We start from the raw sequence: 20424 nt of genomic DNA, 5'->3' as shown, positions 1-20424 counted from the left end.
TTCAAATAATATGACATTGATATTTGTGATGTTATTTAATTAAGTATTTAACTTATATTAACTATTGAATATAACAAATGCTGCCATTGTGATGGTACAAACAGCACAGAGATTAGGCCATCTTTCTGCTTTTTACTGAGTGTTTAACTCATTTAGTTGTCTGATTTGTAGAGAAGAAATATTATATTTTTAGAGTCAATTACAGCCTTTCATTCAAATTAGGAAGGATGCAATGCTTAAGTTTTTAAAAATAAAATGACTGACCTTGAGGTGTATAATACGTCCCGATTAAAAATCCTCTTCAGTGTGTGACAGTTTATATGTTTGTTTAGACATAACATGTCCTTTACAGATGTTTGATATACTTCACAAAAAAAAAACCACAGAATAATACAAAGAATACACTGTTGGATCTGTTTAAACATCTCTGACTGTAGCTGTCACTTGTTAATTTACATTTAGACAAATTAACAAGTGACAGCTTTCGCTGGGAGCATACTCAGGGCTTTCATGTTCTCTGACCTTTGCTCCTATTGTGCCTCAAAATGTGAGCACATGCCTCTGTTCCAGTCTGAGCGTATGTGTGTACAATATGTGTGTAAAGGTTCCTAGGCTGTAATGATGTGGCAAAATCTCTGTCATGGTGTAAGAAATAGCAGCATCCTGCTCTGGATGACTAATGGGGCAAATGTTCCCTCATTATTTCAGCACATATGTAAATATGAAACGATTAGCTAAAGAGACTACCAGTTTTCTTGTCCTCTTACCCTTACTTCTTTTCGGACTTCAAAGATGAGGATGATTGCTGATGATTTGCTAAAAAATCTCCAAGTCACAGACCCTGAAGACCTTAGAGTTAAATCATGCCAATAAAAAAACTCATTAACCAGCTCTGGCATGCCTTATTTGACCCTCAAGGTGCTCTAAGCAGGTTTGCAGAAAAGTAGGATGTATGAAAAATGTAAATTGAAATGTAGCATCTATGTTTTACGCTGGCACATATTTGTGCAGTGTATGTAGATGAGTCATGCATTGCATGACCCTGCAGTTTTCAGGTCCCACGTGAATTATGGCTGAATCATAACTAACTCTGCCGGAGGCAAAGGAGAGGTTCTTAAAAGCTTCAGTGACAGATTGCTGTGCACGGAGTCCTAAGCAATGTGACTGTGAATGTTAAAACTGCAGAAACTGTTCTTACAAAAATAAAGCTATAATACAATAATCATTTAATAAACTGCACTCAGGTCAGGTTATATGAAATAAAGTTTAGCTCCAGAGGAATGTGGAGGACCAAGTTCATAGCAAATCACAGGCTTAGATTAATATAAAATACCATATATTATTTTTAAGTCTTTTTTTTCTTTCATTAATACTTAACTCCACATTGCTTTTCAGTTGGCCATTTAAGGCAGGGTACTAGGAAGAAAAGATTATACACCATGATTTAGATGTGCATCAACTTGAATATACTTCTAGCTGGCCAAAACTAATAGGAGTCTCTAAATGCCTGTTATCAGAACAAAGTCCAGCATCTGTCCTTGCCAGCATCACAACAGGAGTTAGCTGGAGGAGGGAATCAAGTGCAGGAGATGCTCCCTTGCCAAAACGGATGGTTGAACAGTCACATGGGTGAATCATAGCTAGATAAGTCAGTCGAAGCCCTTGGGCAATATCCATCATGATGAGACAGCTACGAGAAGATGGAAAGAAAATAAATGACTAAAACACTTTGATTTTCTTTCAGCTAATCTCCCCTTCAGTACCCTGAAAATGGGCTCCTGTCAAAGTGAAGAGGGACATCTGGTATCAAACATGGGATATGCAATATTAGTGGCTTCACTCGTCTTCTAAAGTGATGGGTAAGCCACCGTACTGTACATACATGATATTTCCCAAATAAGCAAAATTGCACATTACATAAAGTGACTTATAGAGCATGAGATTTACAGCTTTCATACTACATGTTGGATGAACATAAATATATCATTAACTGCTATTTCTATGGAACAGTGACCATGGTGCTCATTGAGATATGAAACCAACCAAGACGTTTTTTAGCCGATCAATAGAGAGTAGCGCGTGTCTGAAAGAGGATATAGAGAACTCGAGGATGTATGTTGCAGAGTTTCTGAAAGTTTGTATAAAAAGCTTTATGCTAATTATACCCCATCAAGTAGGAGCAGTCTTAGTCCCAGAATACTGTAAGTGAAGTGATGTTGTCCTACATAGTTTTTTCTCCAGTACGACACATCAAGGATGAGTATGGAGTATGATTAAAAGCATCATCTCAGACACCGGCTGGCTTAAACTGTCTGCTTACTGATGGAGACACAAAGAAAAGCTCAGAGTCTGGCAGAGCTCAAGGTCATGCTTCCTTCTTTTAAGAGTTGCTAACTTTAGACACATTTATTTTCTTGAAGGATGGGCTCTGTCTAAAAACAGATGATGAAAGCAAAAACATTTCTATTGATTAAGCTAAAACTACACTTACACCTAATATCGTGTCGCGATTTGTAAATTAAAAGATTAACTCTTACTTGAGATAAAAATGTTTTCTTGTCTTGTGTTTTTTAATAAGGAAGAACACTGATAATTGTCTGTATCTTTGTCATTTTGTGGCAACTTGTCTCTGTTTTTATAAGTTTGAGTTTTATTTTGTAACTGTGTTTTGTGTTTATACGTCCCTCTTTTCTTTTGCTTCCTTCACAGCTCTGTGTATACCATTTTCAATGTACACTCCCACCTTCTTTGCACTTTTTTTCCAGAAGTTATTAAGGAACTCTTTTATTTCACTATCTGTCAATTTGCCTGCAAGGAGATTTTTTAGCATTAATCAGGTCTCTGTCCTTAGAAAACCCCACTAACTGGCATCAAGAATAACTGAACATTATGCAATGAGGTCAAATGTGCAGTGCAGCGAACTGGATGTGAACAATATGAAGCTCAATTTAGTCTGGCCACACACTCTGGGTTTCTAATGCACCTGATACATGTCCTCATGAAAGGTCTTGGTTTTTCATTTCCCTGGGGGGAAGCTGCGGTGCAGTGGCGTGTCATGAAACCTCATTAAGGTTCATAGACAGGAAAGATCAAAAGAATGGCTCTTGTCGTGCATACAGTAAGTGATGAGTGGTTGTACTGTATATGGCATCCCAATTATTATTAAAATTATGATAGTGTTTACAAAAGATCCGAATGTATGTGAACATGCCAGTGTGATTGCACGGTGTCAGATTAGGATGGATTTTTTCAGTTTACTTAAAAGCGTTAGAAGGAACAGATTGACTAAGCTGAAAATGACATGACAGGGGACATGAGTCAACTGATGGAAGTGGGTGGGTAAATAGGTCATGTTCCCTATCCAACACAGAGTCTCTCAGCTTTCAGTTCCATACCCCCATTCCTGTTAGTGAAGTTAGCACATAGAAAAATCAATGTAAGCATAATGAAAATGAATGGCAGTGGGCTAGTGTTTGACATATACTGGTGGGAGGAACCCTACACAGAAAAGATGGAACAAAACAAAACACTAAAGCAGCAGTGGTGCTCTGTGGTCTGAAGCAGGCATATATCAAAGAACAGAATTAGATTTGGAGAATCATACCAAAGTCTTCAGACAAGATTTTTTACATTACATGCTGAGTGGTCAAGTAAGGAGTTTTTAGCAACCTTTAAACCTGAACAAAAGTGTCAAAATAAAGCAGATTTAAGGGTGATAGCATGTTTTTTAAGTGTGAATTGTTCTAAAGAATCAGAAAAAATGTGTTAAATAATAAAGGACAAACTTATGTGTGTTAAAGCTACACTAATAATTAGCTGTTCACAATTTTTCCCAAAGTATTGTTTTCTAAGAACTATAAATTAGACTATTTGGTAGCAATGACATGCTGGCCTGACTTCACTCAACATGCTCTTATATTAATAAGAAGTCTCTTAGTACTGCTGAATCATATTTGTAGCACAGACCATGGGGAAAAGGCCACTGGAGAATCTTAGCATGACCTGCGACATGCACCATCATCCTGGGTCAATGTGTGTGTTTGCAACTGAGGAGATAACATCAGGAGATTATAACATATTAACCAACGCTTTGGCAGTCGTAGCAGATTAGGGAAGGGATGTTTTGTTGGACTGGCCTGATGTGGTGATGGTTTATGTGTGATGTTCAGTGCTGCTGATGGACTGCCTCACTGTCTATGTGATTGCTACCCATTACATCATTCTGTGGCCTGTGACATCCTACTCACACACATCAATAGGGACAAGCAAAGCGTACACTCATCATACCTACTATTCATCATACACAGAAGAAGCACTCATGTTATTACAATACACGAGCGGTGCCTCTCAGTTGATTTGGCTGCAAACAGTGCCCACTTGTACACAAAAAAACTAGCCGATTGGATATTTATCAATGTACTACCAACCTGCGTTAATGCAAACAGTTACAGCTTTTGCTACTCCTGTTCAGATACAGAAAAAACAGGCGGTGAGAGAGTGGTGAGGTCATGTCCCACTTCCTGCATTAACAAAAAGTAATGTAAGCTATTATTAGTGGAGGAGCACTGAATCTTTATTAACCTCATTCACATACGATGAATGACTAAGCCCTCTGCAAATAGTAAACAAAAGTGGATGGATTCTAGTTGAATAATGGAAGGTAAAACGGTACTAAGTTTTAACATTTCCTTCTTTCCTTTTTTGTAATTCTAAAAACTGGTACTGTTTGTACTGTAGATGCTGGATGGGAGGGCTCAACTTGTGTGCAACACAGCTTGCAAAACAATTGTAGAAATCCTGGGAGGCAGATGCTGTGCTGTATGTGGTTCTGGGAGCAGGGGGAGGTAAGGTAAAATGCAGCTGCCGGGTCAATGAAGCAACAGCAGAATGCACTAAGGCTCGGAGAAGGCTTTGGGGGATATGGCAGAAGTCTGCACTGGGTTGCCTCAGCAAGACAAAGCTTGGTTGACCAGTCTGTCTTTGATGTCTGCACATATGTATTTGCATGCACATCTGAATCCTGCATTATTTGGTCAGCATTTGACAGCTGAGGTTAAGCACATCCAAAGAGATTCAACATCTCTGTGCTGCTGTTTATTCAGTCCAATGCACTGACCTGTCCCTCTTGGTGACTTACATGCCTACTGGAAAATTAGATTTCAGGCTTCAATAATGACTTCACAGCATACTGATGTAAGATACCTGACAGAGGTTATGTGCTTGTATGTAGGAGCAGGGGGGGGGGGGGGGGGGTGACAAGCTTGAATGACATAGGAGCACTACACTCTGCTGAAACATGTTGAAGGCTACTGGTTTGTATAGCAAGGCCTTCAAGTTACCTACATTTCTGAGTTTATTTTATAAAGACACACCACATAATTAAGAAGCACTGAACATCTTAAACCTGAAGTAGCATGCAACCACTAAATCTATAGATATCTACAAGTCTAGGATACCAATGTGAACACCCAGTTTGATGCAGTATCATGATTAAATCGATGATTTGACAATTTAAGCCTTTTTTTTTTAAACTACAGCTGGTTCCTCAAAACTCTGGAGGAGATAGTCATATCTACACTGTGCTGACTTGGAATTAAAATGTCAACTGTGGAATGCTCTAAACACTTTCCAGACATAAACTCCACTGAAAAGAAGGTAAACAAACAGCCTGTCTCAGATTTGTGCAGCACCCCAAAATACAACAAAAGAAATTGTGAAATGGGGGTTGCATTAAATGCTTAAGTCTCAGTTCCCTATAATCCCTTTTGATGAAATGTTCTTAAACGTCAGCTTACAGCACCAACTTTTCTGCAACATTTGGCAATATCACTACACATAGTACACCCTCTGTATGTGAAGGACAGCAAAACTTTTCTAGTCCTTAATCTGGTTTTGTCTGCCTCAACGGAATTGCCAAGTCATCTTAGGGGGATGGCAGGCGACATGATGGGAACAATTGGGTGTCTGTATGAATCTTACCCAATATTAGCCTTGGATGGCAAGCTGGCACATTACTTGGTACCCCTGAGAGTAAACACTCAAGGGTTTTACATAACCCCGCCAGCTCCCAAGATGACCCTCCAACCGTCTCTACTTGTCTATTGTTCTTTCAGTCTCAGCTGTTGCAATGTTTCAGCACTTGTAGTGTAGTGCTTCTGCAGATTAGATTAGATCAGAAGGTCTTAGGAGCTTTTAGTGTCTTTAATGGTAATCACACTTTTTTTGACAGTCATCAGTTTGCCACAACTGATGATTTCTGATAAATATATTTTAAAATGATTTCACTCTGTAAATACCGATCAGATCCTTCAGAAAGAAAAAGCATCCAACCTCAGTTTATTTAGTTATTATTCAGTATTCAGCTGAGTGTCTGAACTCAGCAGTAAAACCTGTCTAATACTAGACCTTTAAAACATATATGTTTATATGCATATTTTTAAGCATATAAACATAATATTTAATAACATGCTGAAAAAAAGCACATTTGGTTATCAGACACTTGAAATCAAAGGTTAAAAGGGGTTGGAACAATATGGACAATCTGGCACATTCAGTTAATGAGCAATTAAATCTGGAGGCAGGTTAATGCATGTTACTGTCACATGAATACTGCAGCCTGGCATTCTTTCCCGTGATGGCATGGGGATATGCTCTATTACCAAGAAAATAATGACATCCCACAGCATGGGGTCACCCTCAACACATCCGCTTTCTCTCCTTATCCCTCTCAAGCGATCATGGTGCAGATGTGATTTAAGTTGCGATTGTAGTACTAATGTACTCATGTTATGAGTGTAATTTGTTTTTGTTTTGCAGTTACAACAGTAACTAACTATATATAAAACTACAGCTAACGTTTATAATTTACTGTATATAATTTCTACATACCAATAATAGAATGTAGAAAAACTTGCTGAAGCCAGAGTCAATGAGGGCTAAATAACACCACAGAAAATTATTGAACTTGTTACTGTGGGTGCAAAAAGAAAAAAGAAAAAAGCTACAACTGTAGGTAAAAGGAGAAGGGTTAAACACTAATTTTTTGTTTTTTGTCTCACATCTAGGAGGATACGGGTAATTTAACTTTTGTTTTAGCTCTAAGAGTAAACACAAAGAAAAAATGGACACAATAAGGACGGTTGGGCAGTCTCTACCAGTGAATCCCTGTGCTATGACTTGGCAAGGGGAACAAGCTGTTGAATAACTAGCAGTGCCATGCTGCAGTGCTGGCAGAGGACCAAATACAGTATAGTGTGCAGTGTATTGATTTTGACTGTTATTGTTTGAGGTTATTATGTAGTGGCAGAAAAATTGTAAAATAAAAGCAAAAAAAAGAACAAAAAAACACGATTTCCATCCAGGCTCCATTTAGAATATATGTATTGTCCATTTGAGTATTTTGCTTCAGATTCCAATGTGGGATTTAAATTTAGTCTCAGCTGCTATCAATAACAACAACGCTTTCAAAGATGCAAGGCTCTCAAACTGTTATAGCTTATTTTCTCATAATTATCTAAAAAAAAAAAAAAAAAGGAAAAGGAAAACAATTTAAGGCGCATTAAGAAAATCGACCCCTGCACTGTTTGTTTTGGCAAGAGCAACTTATTTTTTAATTCACAAATCACCAACTGCCAGTTTTTAAATATATATTATTAGCATAGCAAGGCACTGTAAACTGAAGAAGCGATGATCTGTATAAAGTGCAATGTTTACCAATACAAGAAGGAAGAGAATGAACTTGTGTCGTATAGAGGCACAGTTTTTCAGTTGTAGTTGTAGATAAGGTCACAACAGCATCACAGAAGCAGCCTGTTATACTACTTAAAAACAGAATGTTTTTGAACTGTTAATATATTACATCCACTGAACATCTTCTCCTTCTCTCCAATAAGTGACACTAATTTGTGTATATCTGTAATCTCCATCCTGGCAGCTGTCAGAAGCTAATTTGCTCGCTTCTCATTAATGTGGTGCTGACTCAGCAGCGTGCCTCATTGCCCCCATTAAATAGCTTAATGCTTGTTTACTCTGAGAAAGATGTACACACTGCTTGTGTCACAGTTACTTTAACGTGACTCCTCTAGTGTGTGGTTTAGACTCAGATTGTAGTCAAACATGAACTTTAGTGAATAAAACAAAGTCCATTAATGACATAAGCTGGGATATTAGTGTCAAGCTGGGTGAAGAAGTCAGGCAGTGATGGGAACTACTGACTTCATTAGACCGACTAATGTGTGCCGGGCAATAAACAGACGTGAGAAATTAAAACAGACCGTTTCTGCTGTCCTTGGACTGCATGAAATAAACAACTAGTATTTGTCAATTAATTACGATTTAGCATCTTTTATTTGCCAAACCTCACTTTAATTTACACAATATGAAAAAAAATATCATATACTGACTAAAATAAAGCCTTTTCTCACAAAAGTATGTTGCTCTTATCCACTTTTTCTTCTAGTCTCTGTTAGAATTCTCTGCAATCAACAGGGAGCAGCTTTGCTGAAATGCTACTGTACATATAATGTACAGTGTTCCATTTGATGTGTGCCCTATAGTTATCACATACTCTGTTTGATTTAAATCTAGCCTTAGACGTTTCTAATTTATTTAATAGAGTTTCTGTTTGTAAGGGAGGTTGTGGGTGACATGCATCTCCTCCCGTTGCATGCACAGCACAAATTTTGATTAACTATATGACATGATGTATATTTAAACTGTGTACTGAACTGTATATCCACTCATGTCAAAGCAATTTACTGTATCTCTAAACAGAATGGCCCCGGTTATTTGCTGTCTTATTTCACTCTGTGTGGATATTGCCATGAGGAGAGAAACTGAGGCGTGCAGGGGAGAGAGAAGTGTTAATTAAATAGACAATGATGGAATGTAATAAGCCTGGCAACTTGACTTTTCTGCATTGGTCTCCTGAGTAATTTCTTGTTAATGTTGCAATGAACTCCCGCTCCTGCTGATTGTTTATGCTTTCAGCTTAAGCTTCAAAGGTGCCAGAAATTAATGCTACATTAATATTTCTGCCAAAATCAGAGAAACATTTCCATGAACATACGTACTATTTTTAGGTATATGACTTTGAAACCCATTTGGAGAGTAAAAACATAAATGTGACCATTTTATTTCTAGGTTTGTATGTCTGTAAGATTTAAGTCTAAGGCCATGGTTCTCAGCCCAAAAAAAGTGTGGAGCACCAGCTATGGGTTAGGAGTGAGTTGCTGCCCCAAATGGTGGAATTTAAGTATCTCTGGGTCTTGTTCATGTTTGAGGGTCGCATGTAGATTGGTGTGGCGTCACTGTACCAGTCTGCTGTGGTGAAGATAGAGCTGAGTGTGAAACATAGGCTGTTAATTTACTAGTCAATCTATACCAGCATATGTGGTTGAAACCCCAATGACACCTCTCTGGACTCATAGAAAGACGAATGTAACTATTTTATCCACGTAGAATAAAAGTTTTATCAGACTTACAAAGTGAGAAATATTCATCAGATAATTGCAAAGAGAAAGGTAATTGCATTTGTCCTGGAAAAAGTAGAAATTTATTCTAAGGCACAAATTTTCTCTTACTAGAAAGTTTAATTATAATATTTAGGTGATGCTGAAGTCCTCAAACTGACCTTGAAAGCACACTTTGGTTTTGACTTCTCCTCGTATACCACAGGTGATGTGGAGGTTTTGTCTAAGTGGCCAGAATGGGAAGTACTACTGTACTTAGTAGAATTTTTAAGTATCGGTACTTTACTTGAGTATATATTTTTCTGGCAACTTTTTACTTTTACTTCCTACATTTTAAAACAAATATCTGTACTTTCTACTCCTTACATTTTCAGAACAGGCCCGTTACTTTTGGTTGAACAGTATCATTTATAGCGTTAAAGTGGGCAGGAAGGAGTAGAGGTGCCCGTAAGTTGTGTTTGCGGTACTTCAGCATCTAGCTAGCTCTACAGAAGGAGAGGAAATATCAAGTGAGCAACATTTTTTTAAAGTGTCAGGTAATTTTATATTCAACAGTTCTATCAGCTCAACAAACATCAGCAAACACATAAGCTGTTTGTGCAGTTTGTCACACAGTGTGTTGCTAGCTAAAAGTCCAGCTACTGTATTTTCTAGGGAGAGAAAAGAAAGAGAACTTCACTCAGAGATGGAGAAAGACGCTGGGAGACAGACGGGACAGGAGAGGAAGAAGAGAGGTTTTATTTAAAGATAAGGATCACTCAGGGACACTTGATAAACTGCAAATTCAAAGCTTGCATGTAATGTCATCATTTTGCTCAGATGTATCTATCTATGTATGATGTGGTCTAATATATTATATATTTTCATTTTGTGAGACATCCTGCAAATTAAACTAAGTATACTAAATGTTTTTTAAATGTTGCATGAAAATTCTGGTTAGATTTGTGCAGAATAAACAGGTTTGCTTGCTTTAAAGCACTGTGTGTGACTGGTGCACAGTGGCTGTGGTTCTCAGAGTCACATTTAGGTTATATCAAGTGTAGTGGAGATGAATTTGCATTTAAGATGAGAGTGCTTAGATTAATTCGCTGAATTTCAACTTTATACCAGCTGTTTATGGTCTAGTATAAAGATAGTATAAAGACCATACTGTCAGTGTAGAGGATGGAAATCAGCCACGATGGCACTGAAACATCTGCGTACATCTTGTTAAATTCAGTTGTGTAAATCCACAAAGAGCAGCCGTTCAGCTGATCCTGTGCACTAAGAAAACCTAGTGAGGCTCACATTAGAAATGACTGTGAATTGTAATTCTTTTCCCTATGCTGAGCCACTACACAGATCCTAGCATTCCCCCAATCTGCTGAAACCCTGGCTGTTCTCATTTTACTGTTTAGGTGTGGAGGCAAAAGAAAAAAGTTTGTTTTTTTTAAATTACCTTTTACTGCATGTGACCTACATAACAGATTAGAATCCGAATTTAGATTAGAATAATATTTGTATTCTCATACACTAATAATATTTTATTATTACATTAATATAGCACATGGTCTCACTGTCGTTACCCACGTGAGCATTCAAGTCTCCCAGCCGGAAAAGAGTGGAGTGCCCACTCCGGGTCGGGGATGAGTTCCTGCCCCAAGTGGAGGAGTTCAAGTATCTCGGGGTCTTGTTCGCGAGTGATGGGAGAAGGGAGCCGGAGATCGACAGACGGATTGGTGCTGCGGCTGCAGTGATGCGGACGCTGCACCGGTCCGTCGTGATGAAGAGGGAGCTGGGTGTAAAAGCGAAGCTCTCAATTTACCGGTCGATCTACGTCCCTACCCTCACCTATGGCCACAAGCTGTGGGTAGTGACCGAAAGAACGAGATCGCGGATACAAGCGGCAGAAATGAGCTTCCTCCGAAGGGTGGCTGGCCTCTCCCTTAGAGATAGGGTGAGAAGTTCGGCCATCCAGGAGGGGCTCAGAGTAGAGCTGCTGCTGCTCCACATCGAAAGGAGCCAGCTGAGGTGGTTCGGGCATTTGACAAGGATGTGTCCTGGGCGAAGTGTTCGGGGCATGTCCCACCGGGAGGAGGCCCCGGGGCAGACCCAAGACACGCTGGAGAGATTATATCTTTCGGCTGGCCTGGGAACGCCTTGGTGTTCCCCCGGATAAGCTGGAGGAGGTGGCTGGGGAGAGGGAGGTCTGGGCTTCTATGCTTAGGCTGCTGCCCCCGCGACCCGGCCTCGGTTAAGTGGAAGAAGATGGATGGATGGATGGATGGATGGATGGATGGATATAGCACAAGGTTCAAAAACGGTTACTAGGGGCTACTTTTTTCTTTCTTACTTTGAGTACATTTCAGAGCTGGTACTTTTTTACTTTAACTTGAGTAAAGAAGTTTCCTCTATTACTGGAGTATATTTTAACAATAATATCTGTACTTGTAGTTAAGAAAAGAAAGTCTGTACTTTTGCCACCTCTGTAAGTGGCAATACCTATCATTCTGAATCAGAATCAGAGAAACATTATTAATCCCTCTGGTACACAACTGTGATGATATCACTGTTTGTATGCAACACAAGGCATGAAGTGGGTGGCTTGACTGCGGGCCCATTATACCCACCGTTATGGTGGCATATGCCAAAAGTAACATCACATATGCTGGTGCAAGCTCTGCTTAGGCGTATTTCGGCTTGTCATGAACTTCTCGATTTTTGTAACGTTGTACACATGACACAGCTAGCTTGGTGACCACAATCATGTAAGTTTTTAAAAATAAAATTCTAATAATGTCAATGCAGAATCTCATAAATGTTCAGATTATACAGAGGGAAATCCTACTGCAAGTAGAAAAGATAAGATGAAGAAGAGATGTGTTCATGATGTGTTCGTTTCCTTCGTTTCACGTCTTTTATTGGTATACCACTGCTGATGTAGAGGTTTGGTTTTATTGCCTATCATTTAGGAGAAAACTGTAACAACTCTGGTGTACCCTCGATACCATTATAATTTATGACGGGGCTGTGATGATGTCATATTTAGTTCATGACACAAGCAGACCCTATTTGGGCCCATTACAGAGAGGGCAAGGAGCTTGGTCATTCGGGTGAGGTTTAGAGTAGAGCCACTGCTCCTCCACATCAAAACGAGCAAATTAAGGTGATTGGAGCATCTTACTAAATGCGTTTCAGGCATGTCCTACCAGTAGGAGGCCTCTGCATAACAACTCTTGAGTGGCTTTAATTTGCACTCTTTTTATTGTCTGCTCAAAATGACTAAAAAATTGAAGTTTGTATAGCAGTTGTACTTACATCTGGATAAGGCTAAAAGCACATAAGAGAAACATAAGACTAAAAGTACACAGTAGGACTTTCATAAAATTCAAAATACAAATTTCTCCTCTTACATATGATCAGAGAGGTTAGGAAAATGCAGAAGAGCATGCAGTGCTGATATGACACTGACGCTTTTCTGCTACCCTGCGCTCTCCAGGTACCAAATCGCATTATCATACACATGATTTATTCATGCATAGTCTATTTATGCATCAACTTGGAATTATTGCCTTTATGCGGAAAGACAGACTGCAAAGGACAGAGAGAAAATTAGACAAGCTGCTACTGTGGAATGAGTGCATCTAATGGTTGCATGTTTGGTCTTGTTGATATTGCAGTAATGTGCAGGCCGCAGTGGGATCCCCCAACAGACTGTGCTATTATCAGCAGCAAAAGTAACCCCCTGAAATGTAATTGCAACTTTGTGGTGATTCACCATCATGCATAAGTGGGAAATAAATGGTGCTACTACTTACTCCTCTGGCATTTCTGTTTTCATTTCCTTGGCAGCAGATTAAATATTTGTCAGTACAGTAGAAACACATTAGGTAGTAGCATAAATGTTGCACAGGTCCTGGTCCCCAATGTGTCAGCATTACAAGTTCAGCGACAGCTGTGATTGGTTCAAGATATCAAGCTGTTGTGAAAAGAATGAAAATAAAAGGCCTAACGGGATGGAAATCTGCGACTACAAACAGGCAGTTACTCTTTGTATCCAGCATGGCTACAGCTTTTACAGAATGGCACCAGTGGCAGCCTTGCTTTCTGTGTAAGGTTCTTTGTGGGTGACTCTGTGCCCATTATAATTAAAAAAGAAACAATTTGCACAAACACAAAGAGAAAATCCTAGAAAAATTAGGTTTTCTTACGTAATTCTTTGGCTAAAAGTTGTGTATAGGTATAAGTCTATAAGTTGACAATGACTAAGCTTTTTGAGAGAACAAGGACTGTGGATATTGTCCCTCATCACTTCGTCTAAAAATTGATTTAGAAGGACTCTCCCAATAACCACAATTTAAAAACATTATTCATCTATACCATAACTTAGTCAAGTTCCTCGTGTGCATTTGAATGCGAATATGTGTGACACCTAAAATGTCTATGTGTGTGAGAGACAGAAAAAGAGAACAAGAGACAGGGATACATATGATAAAGACAAGTTTGTGAAATGGGTATCTCAAAAGTGACAGCATGTGACATTTCTTTCTGCAACACAGTCACATTTCTACGTCAGTTAGCATTTTAAAACTCCTGCAATTTAAAGTCAGCCAATGTGAAAGAACATCTTGTGTCTGAAATGGACAGGAAAGCATAATTCAGCTGGAAATACTTCTACAGCTTATTAAGTATGTCACACGCAAATACTATATATATATGATTTAAGCACTTTACTTCCCAGATTGCCTTAGAAAGTTGTCTGTCTGTGTATATATCATATAGCCTCAAACTATAAAGACAAAGTCTTGCAGTACTTTGAATTATGGATGGATATTTACACAGATCTGCTCCTCAGGCACCATCTTTTGTTTCTACTGTGGAGACACAGAACAGAGCTAAAGAGAAAAACAGAAGCAGAAAACAATGATTTGAGTATAAAGAGAAAAAGATGGTTACACAGACTGAGTCAAGGAGAGTTTGGATAATACAGAGAACAAACTCTTTGACAGCAGGCGACCCACACAGGCCTGAGAATGTCACACATGTCTCTGGACGTGTAAAGCTAATATACTGGTCCCACTTCAGCCACTTCAGTGTAGTTCTGGGATATGCATCAGAGGAATTGGATTGACTTGCTTAAAGCCTAGGTAATTAATGGATCTTGCTGTTCATACTTCTTCAAAGCAAGTGTCACTGTTCACAGTTCAACAATCTACTCCTGCTGGCACAAAAGAAGTCTTGTTTTTACTACTTATTGTGATAGTTTTCATTTACTGTCACTGATGTAGTTTAACCATAGAGGGAAAAATGTAACAAACTGCAACAGCCTGGACTGCTGTCCACTGTGACTTACAAAGTCTGTTAGACACAGAGCTAAGTATTCTAGAAGCTAGAGTCCATGAAAATCATTAATAAGCAACACAAAGCAGTTGAAATGCTGTTGCCATGGTAACAGTGTGACGGGACTGACTTTCTTGCCCAGATTTCTCAGAACGCATAAACTTACATTAAATGCCGTCTTTTCAACGAATGTAAAAGCTAATTTGTTGCCATTCTACCAAAAAATATAAAACATTTTTGTTTTGTTTCTTAATGTGGGAGTTTGTGCTTTTGCAAAGATTTTCAGGAGACAATTACATATTCTTTATAATCTGTGTATCTGTCTACACGGCCTGTTCCATAGATCAGTTTAATAACACAGTTTCCATTCACATCATGCATCAGCATAAATGACATCCTCATGAACAGCTTACGTAAGAGCTGTAGTCTCCCCTCCTTCCTTTGTAAATTCAGTCACGTCCAACTGGAGCTGCAGACAAACTGAATAATACATCTGTAATTCTCCAGCCAGACCTCTGTTAGTATACCACTACTTTATCTCTCTCACCCTCACTTTCTTTCCTCACAAGGATAAGAACGTGTGTGCAAGTCCTTCAGTGAGTAAAGAGAACGTTATCAACAGGTCAACTAATATGACAGGTCCAGAAACTCTGTGCCAAACATGACATTTAAATACAGCAGAATATAGACCAGCACACTGTAGACAACATGTGTGAGAGAGTTCATCTCTTACCAATCACGATGTCTGTAAAGGAAAGCAATTTCTACAATCGTAATACCATACAGAAGGTTGAATGATAAATGAGGTAGCCAAAGAACCTGAATGCCAGAAAGAGCAAGGTGCAGTGACATGCTAGGAGCAGAAAGTTTTTATTTTGTTTTTTATTTTTCTTATACATGGACTTCTCTTAACAAATTCTGCGTACTTGTACTATATGCAGGTATATTTTCTCCCCATAGCTGCATACAGCAAGTATTGAAGCAGGAAAATGAAACATGGAGGAAATGTAAAACAAAATAATGTTAGGCAGGGAGAAAAGGAAGGAAGCAATGGTAGGCTGCAAAAACCAAGACCACTGAACCACAGGCAGAAGCATAGGAAACACGGGAAGGAAGGAGAGGGAGGAGGGGTTTGCTGACTTGACAGTCTGTGGATGAGTAGATCACTCTTTAGTCATGGATATGAAACATAATCTTCACAGCCTTGTGTTGTTTTGTTTTGCTTTATTGGGCCAGTTTAAGTGGAAGCACATACTGAAATCGCTTAGTCATTGAACTCATTAGGGCAGCAGCTGCCTCCATCTATAACCCCTTTTCTTTTTGCACTTTGTTTTGGTCTGTGCATGCGCCTCAGGGTGGCAATGACCGAGTTAATGGTTTGGGGTAGGGAGGGGTGGACAGGAGCTACAGATGCTATGCTCCTCAGTCCAACATAACGGGTATGCAGGCAGACACACATACGCTCACACAAACACGCACTAAACTGGACGAGGCCCAGGGAGAGACGCCGTCCTACAAGTTCTCTGCTAGCGAATATCCCCTCAGCACTGGGTCGTCTAATATGCCCAACACGCACACTTGCACGCACGCCTTCGTGCACAAACACACACATGCAGAAGCGCACCAGATGCTCTCTAAAAATGGAACAGAAATTTTGAAAAAAAACTTCGTTTGGAGGGACAGAATATGAAGAGGGGGTGAGATGAGAGTGGCCGAAAGAAGCGAGGAGCATCAGCAAATCAAAACAAGGAGGGGTGCAAACAAACCTTCGGGTTCTGCGTTCTCTTTGTGGGCGACTTGCTTCAGTGGGCAGCAGAAGATTTCGTGACACTTAGCACGAAAGGGGGACCCTTTACTCCTTATATCCGCAGAGTGGATGGAATCCTGCCGTAACATAATGTACTCCTGGGTACCTGGGGCAGCGTCATCCTGGACTGCGGTGTGCCATAACAGAATGAACTGGGGTTAGAAACCACATAAAAACAAAAGAAAACAACAACAACAGCAAAAACACAAGCAAATAAAAAGGCATTAGCAACAGCAACAGCATTAAATAACGGTACTAAAATGCATACTGACAGGCAGAGCAGGGAGAGAGAGTACAGGAGGATAAAAGAGAATAAGAAAGAAATAGACAGGCTCAGATAAAGAACACTAAGATCACAAAAATAACTCAAATAACAGACAGACAAATAAACAACAGTGGGGGTTGTGTTATATATATCCTTAGTCTCTGAAAAGGAAAAGTGTTAAAATAACACAAAGAAAAGATAAGGGGACCAAGAACAGTTCAATGTTCAAACTCAGTGTTATGGCAGGTTTTTAGCAGGCACTGGACCAGCACTTAAATGAGGTGATTGGGGTTGGGAGAATAATATTAAGTTGTGGACAAGCCAAAGCAGGCAAACGTGCAGTCTGCTACAGTATATATGAAGCAAGCATCCCAGAATCTTAAGGCCCCTTTCTGACAACATATCCACCCCATTTATTTTGAGTAGGCAAGCAAATGCAAGGCCATGCACAACCCCCCAGATCACACTGGGTGGCCACATTTGCTTTCATGAAATCATGCTTGGGACAAGTGACATTAAGGAGAGTTTTTATAACTTGACTCTGCATGTCTCTATAGGATTTCTGGGGTCTTGTGAAGATCCTTGTGTTTCTGATTCGGTCTGGACTAGGCCTAATGCATCCGTCCTCTTTCAGGCACAATGCATGGGCTTTAATCATTGACCTATTTTCTCTCTGTTGATGGATTAGCTACAAGCAAACCAGTCCAAATAAATTGTATCTTTTTATCCTAATGGATTTCAGTGTCATGCCTCTCTCTGACACACTTATTATTAAATGAAAATGACAAAAGAGAAGGCCATTAATCATCTGCCTCCACTGAACCACAAATAGGAGTAATACCCTGTTCATCTATGACATGTGTGACCAACATAATTATCTTCCATTTGCAGAAAAATGACATTATGAATAATTCCAAGGTTTTACATATAACTCATGACTCATTTTCCCTCACATTCAACTGATGATCTGATATTAAATCTTTTTGTATTGCATGTAAACTTCAGTCAGCCTCATCCAGAGGGCTAATCCATGAATTGATAAATACAAACTCAGATGTACAAACACGTACACAGACCCTCAGCACACATTGATGTGGATGCACTGTACTTTAACACCTAGTATGTCAAGGTACATACACACCTCACACATATCTTGAAAAAACATCTTGTACTCTTGTTTTGACTGTTTAATATTATACCTGTCATTTATTGACCTTGATATGTTGTAACCATATGGAGGAAATCCTGACAGAGCAGTGTGCAATCCACTATGACTTCCAAACTCTAAGATTAAAAAACAAACAGCATGAAAAAGTATATAAGCAGCACATGGCCTTACTTAATGTTTTTAACTAGTCTTCAAGATAACCTATAAGTTACTGAACACTGTGTTGTAGAGATAAAATGTTCTTCATCTAGTCTATGTGCTGCACACCAGCAACAAATCAACAATCCCAAACATATAGCTAGACTAAAAAAGGAAAAGGAGTCAGAGCCCTGAACGTCATAGACATCTGTGGTTACAAGAATCAACACGAGGCACCCAATGCCCTTACAGCCAAAGAAAGCTGTTGCAAGTTCTTTATGATGCTGAAGAACAACCAACCTTCCAAGTAAAAACTATGCAGGTGTACATGGACTTTACTACTTTAAAGATCATGGGTGGGTCCATAAAATATTAATTTGAGTTTATTCTCACTCACTCATTCTTTTAACTCATATTTTTATACTTTGTTTGAAGTCACTTGGAAAAGAAAAGTTAAATATAAGCTAGATTTTTTTTTAAATGTCCTAAAGCATCTTCACTTTTAGTCACTAAAATGTTTTCAGAGTGTGCTGTATTGTTATTAATGTACTCATAAATTGTTTGACTTTCCTGAACTGTTGATTATGGTGGGGTTTAATGGAAACAGTGGACTCTGTATAGGAGCAATATGTCTATCAGCAAATGGCAATCAGTGTGTGATTATAGTTCAAAAATCCAACTTAGGCAACATTATGACTATGATTAAGATTGTTGTTGTTAATGTTAATAATTATAATTGTTATTATTAAAATTATATATATAAAAAAAAACACCCAGCACGCCCCTGCGGGCGGTTTATCCTTCAAGCTCGGGTCCTCTACCAGAGGCCTGGGAGCTTGAGGGTCCTGCGCAGTATCTTAGCTGTTCCCAGGACTGCGCTCTTCTGGACAGAGATCTCCGATGTTATTCCCGGGATCTGCTGGAGCCACTCGCCTAGCTTGGGAGTCACCGCACCTAGTGCTCCGATTACCACGGGGACCACCGTTACCTTCACCCTCCACATCCTCTCGAGCTCTTCTCTGAGCCCTTGGTATTTCTCCAGCTTCTCGTGTTCCTTCTTCCTGATATTGCTGTCATTCGGAACCGCTACATCGATCACTACGGCCGTCTTCTTCTGTTTGTCTACCACCACTATGTCCGGTTGGTTAGCCACCACCATTTTGTCCGTCTGTATCTGGAAGTCCCACAGGATCTTAGCTCGGTCATTCTCCACCACCCTTGGGGGCATCTCCCATTTTGACCTCGGGACTTCCAGGTTATACTCGGCACAGATGTTCCTGTACACTATGCCGGCCACTTGGTTATGGCGTTCCATGTATGCCTTGCCTGCTAGCATCTTGCATCCTGCTGTTATGTGCTGGATTGTCTCTGGGGCATCTTTACACAGCCTGCACCTGGGGTCTTGCCTGGTGTGATAGACCCCAGCCTCTATGGATCTTGTGCTCAGAGCTTGTTCTTGTGCTGCCATGATTAGTGCCTCTGTGCTGTCTTTCAGTCCAGCTTTGTCCAGCCACTGGTAGGATTTCTGGATATCAGCCACCTCCTCTATCTGCCGGTGGTACATACCGTGCAGGGGCCTGTCCTTCCATGATGGTTCCTCGTTTCCCTCCTCAAGCTCCCAGGCCTCTGGTAGAGGACAGGAGCTTGAAGGATAAACTGCCCGCAGGGGCGTGCTGGGTGTTTTATATATATATATGTATATATATATATATATATATATATATATATATATATATATATATATATAATTGTAACAGAGGAATTATGACTTGATAATAGTTACACCAAGACTCCAATCACAGTGGAAAAAGCCAGCTTATTGGACTAAATAAACAACCTTTTAGCAAGACCAGAGTCCTAAACAATGACCATAAACTCTAAAGTTAGTACAGAACGTCCCTTGCTTGGCACAGTATGTGTCTCCTCACATATTTAATAGATAGATACGCAGAGCATATATTCAATTTTCCACACCTGGAACAATCAGTTATCACATAAATTGTGTCCTGCACAACTCAGCGGCATGTTTGCTCCTCTTTGATGCTCTCAGATAACCTTTCTCCAGTAGTTCAACTCAGCAAAAAATATATTTATATATACCGGTAACTTTTCATATAAATAAGTAGCTCAGACTGATTCAAATAGCAACACAAAACAATGCCAGAAAGGAGTCAGTCAAGAGAATATTCAAATATTCGCTCCATCTTTTAGCAGTTTTCTCCCTGTCCCATGTTTGCTTTGTATTCTTCACAAGAAA

At 39.5% G+C, this 20424-nt stretch overlaps 1 protein-coding gene across 2 annotated transcripts in view; it reads right to left on the bottom strand.

The window, feature by feature from the left end:
• The window catches only part of fgf13a (fibroblast growth factor 13a), a 98523-nt gene that overhangs the window by 32515 nt on the left and 45584 nt on the right, over nt 1–20424 (bottom strand). The window contains exon 3 of one of the 2 annotated variants that reach the window (XM_085243480.1): nt 16556–16723. The exons of the other annotated variant lie outside the window; for it this stretch is intronic. Within the exon in view, the coding sequence (XP_085099606.1) occupies nt 16556–16723 (168 nt within the window). The remainder of the gene's footprint in view (nt 1–16555; nt 16724–20424) is intronic. 2 annotated transcript variants of the gene reach the window in all.

This window comes from Mchenga conophoros, linkage group LG2 (assembly GCF_057382185.1).
Source record: "Mchenga conophoros isolate Kocher_MC1m ecotype Shallow Benthic linkage group LG2, M_conophoros_male_GT1.1, whole genome shotgun sequence".
Classification (NCBI taxonomy): domain Eukaryota; kingdom Metazoa; phylum Chordata; class Actinopteri; order Cichliformes; family Cichlidae; genus Mchenga; species Mchenga conophoros.
Note: the sequence above shows the minus strand (reverse complement) of the source record. Positions and strands in the feature narration are given on the sequence as shown.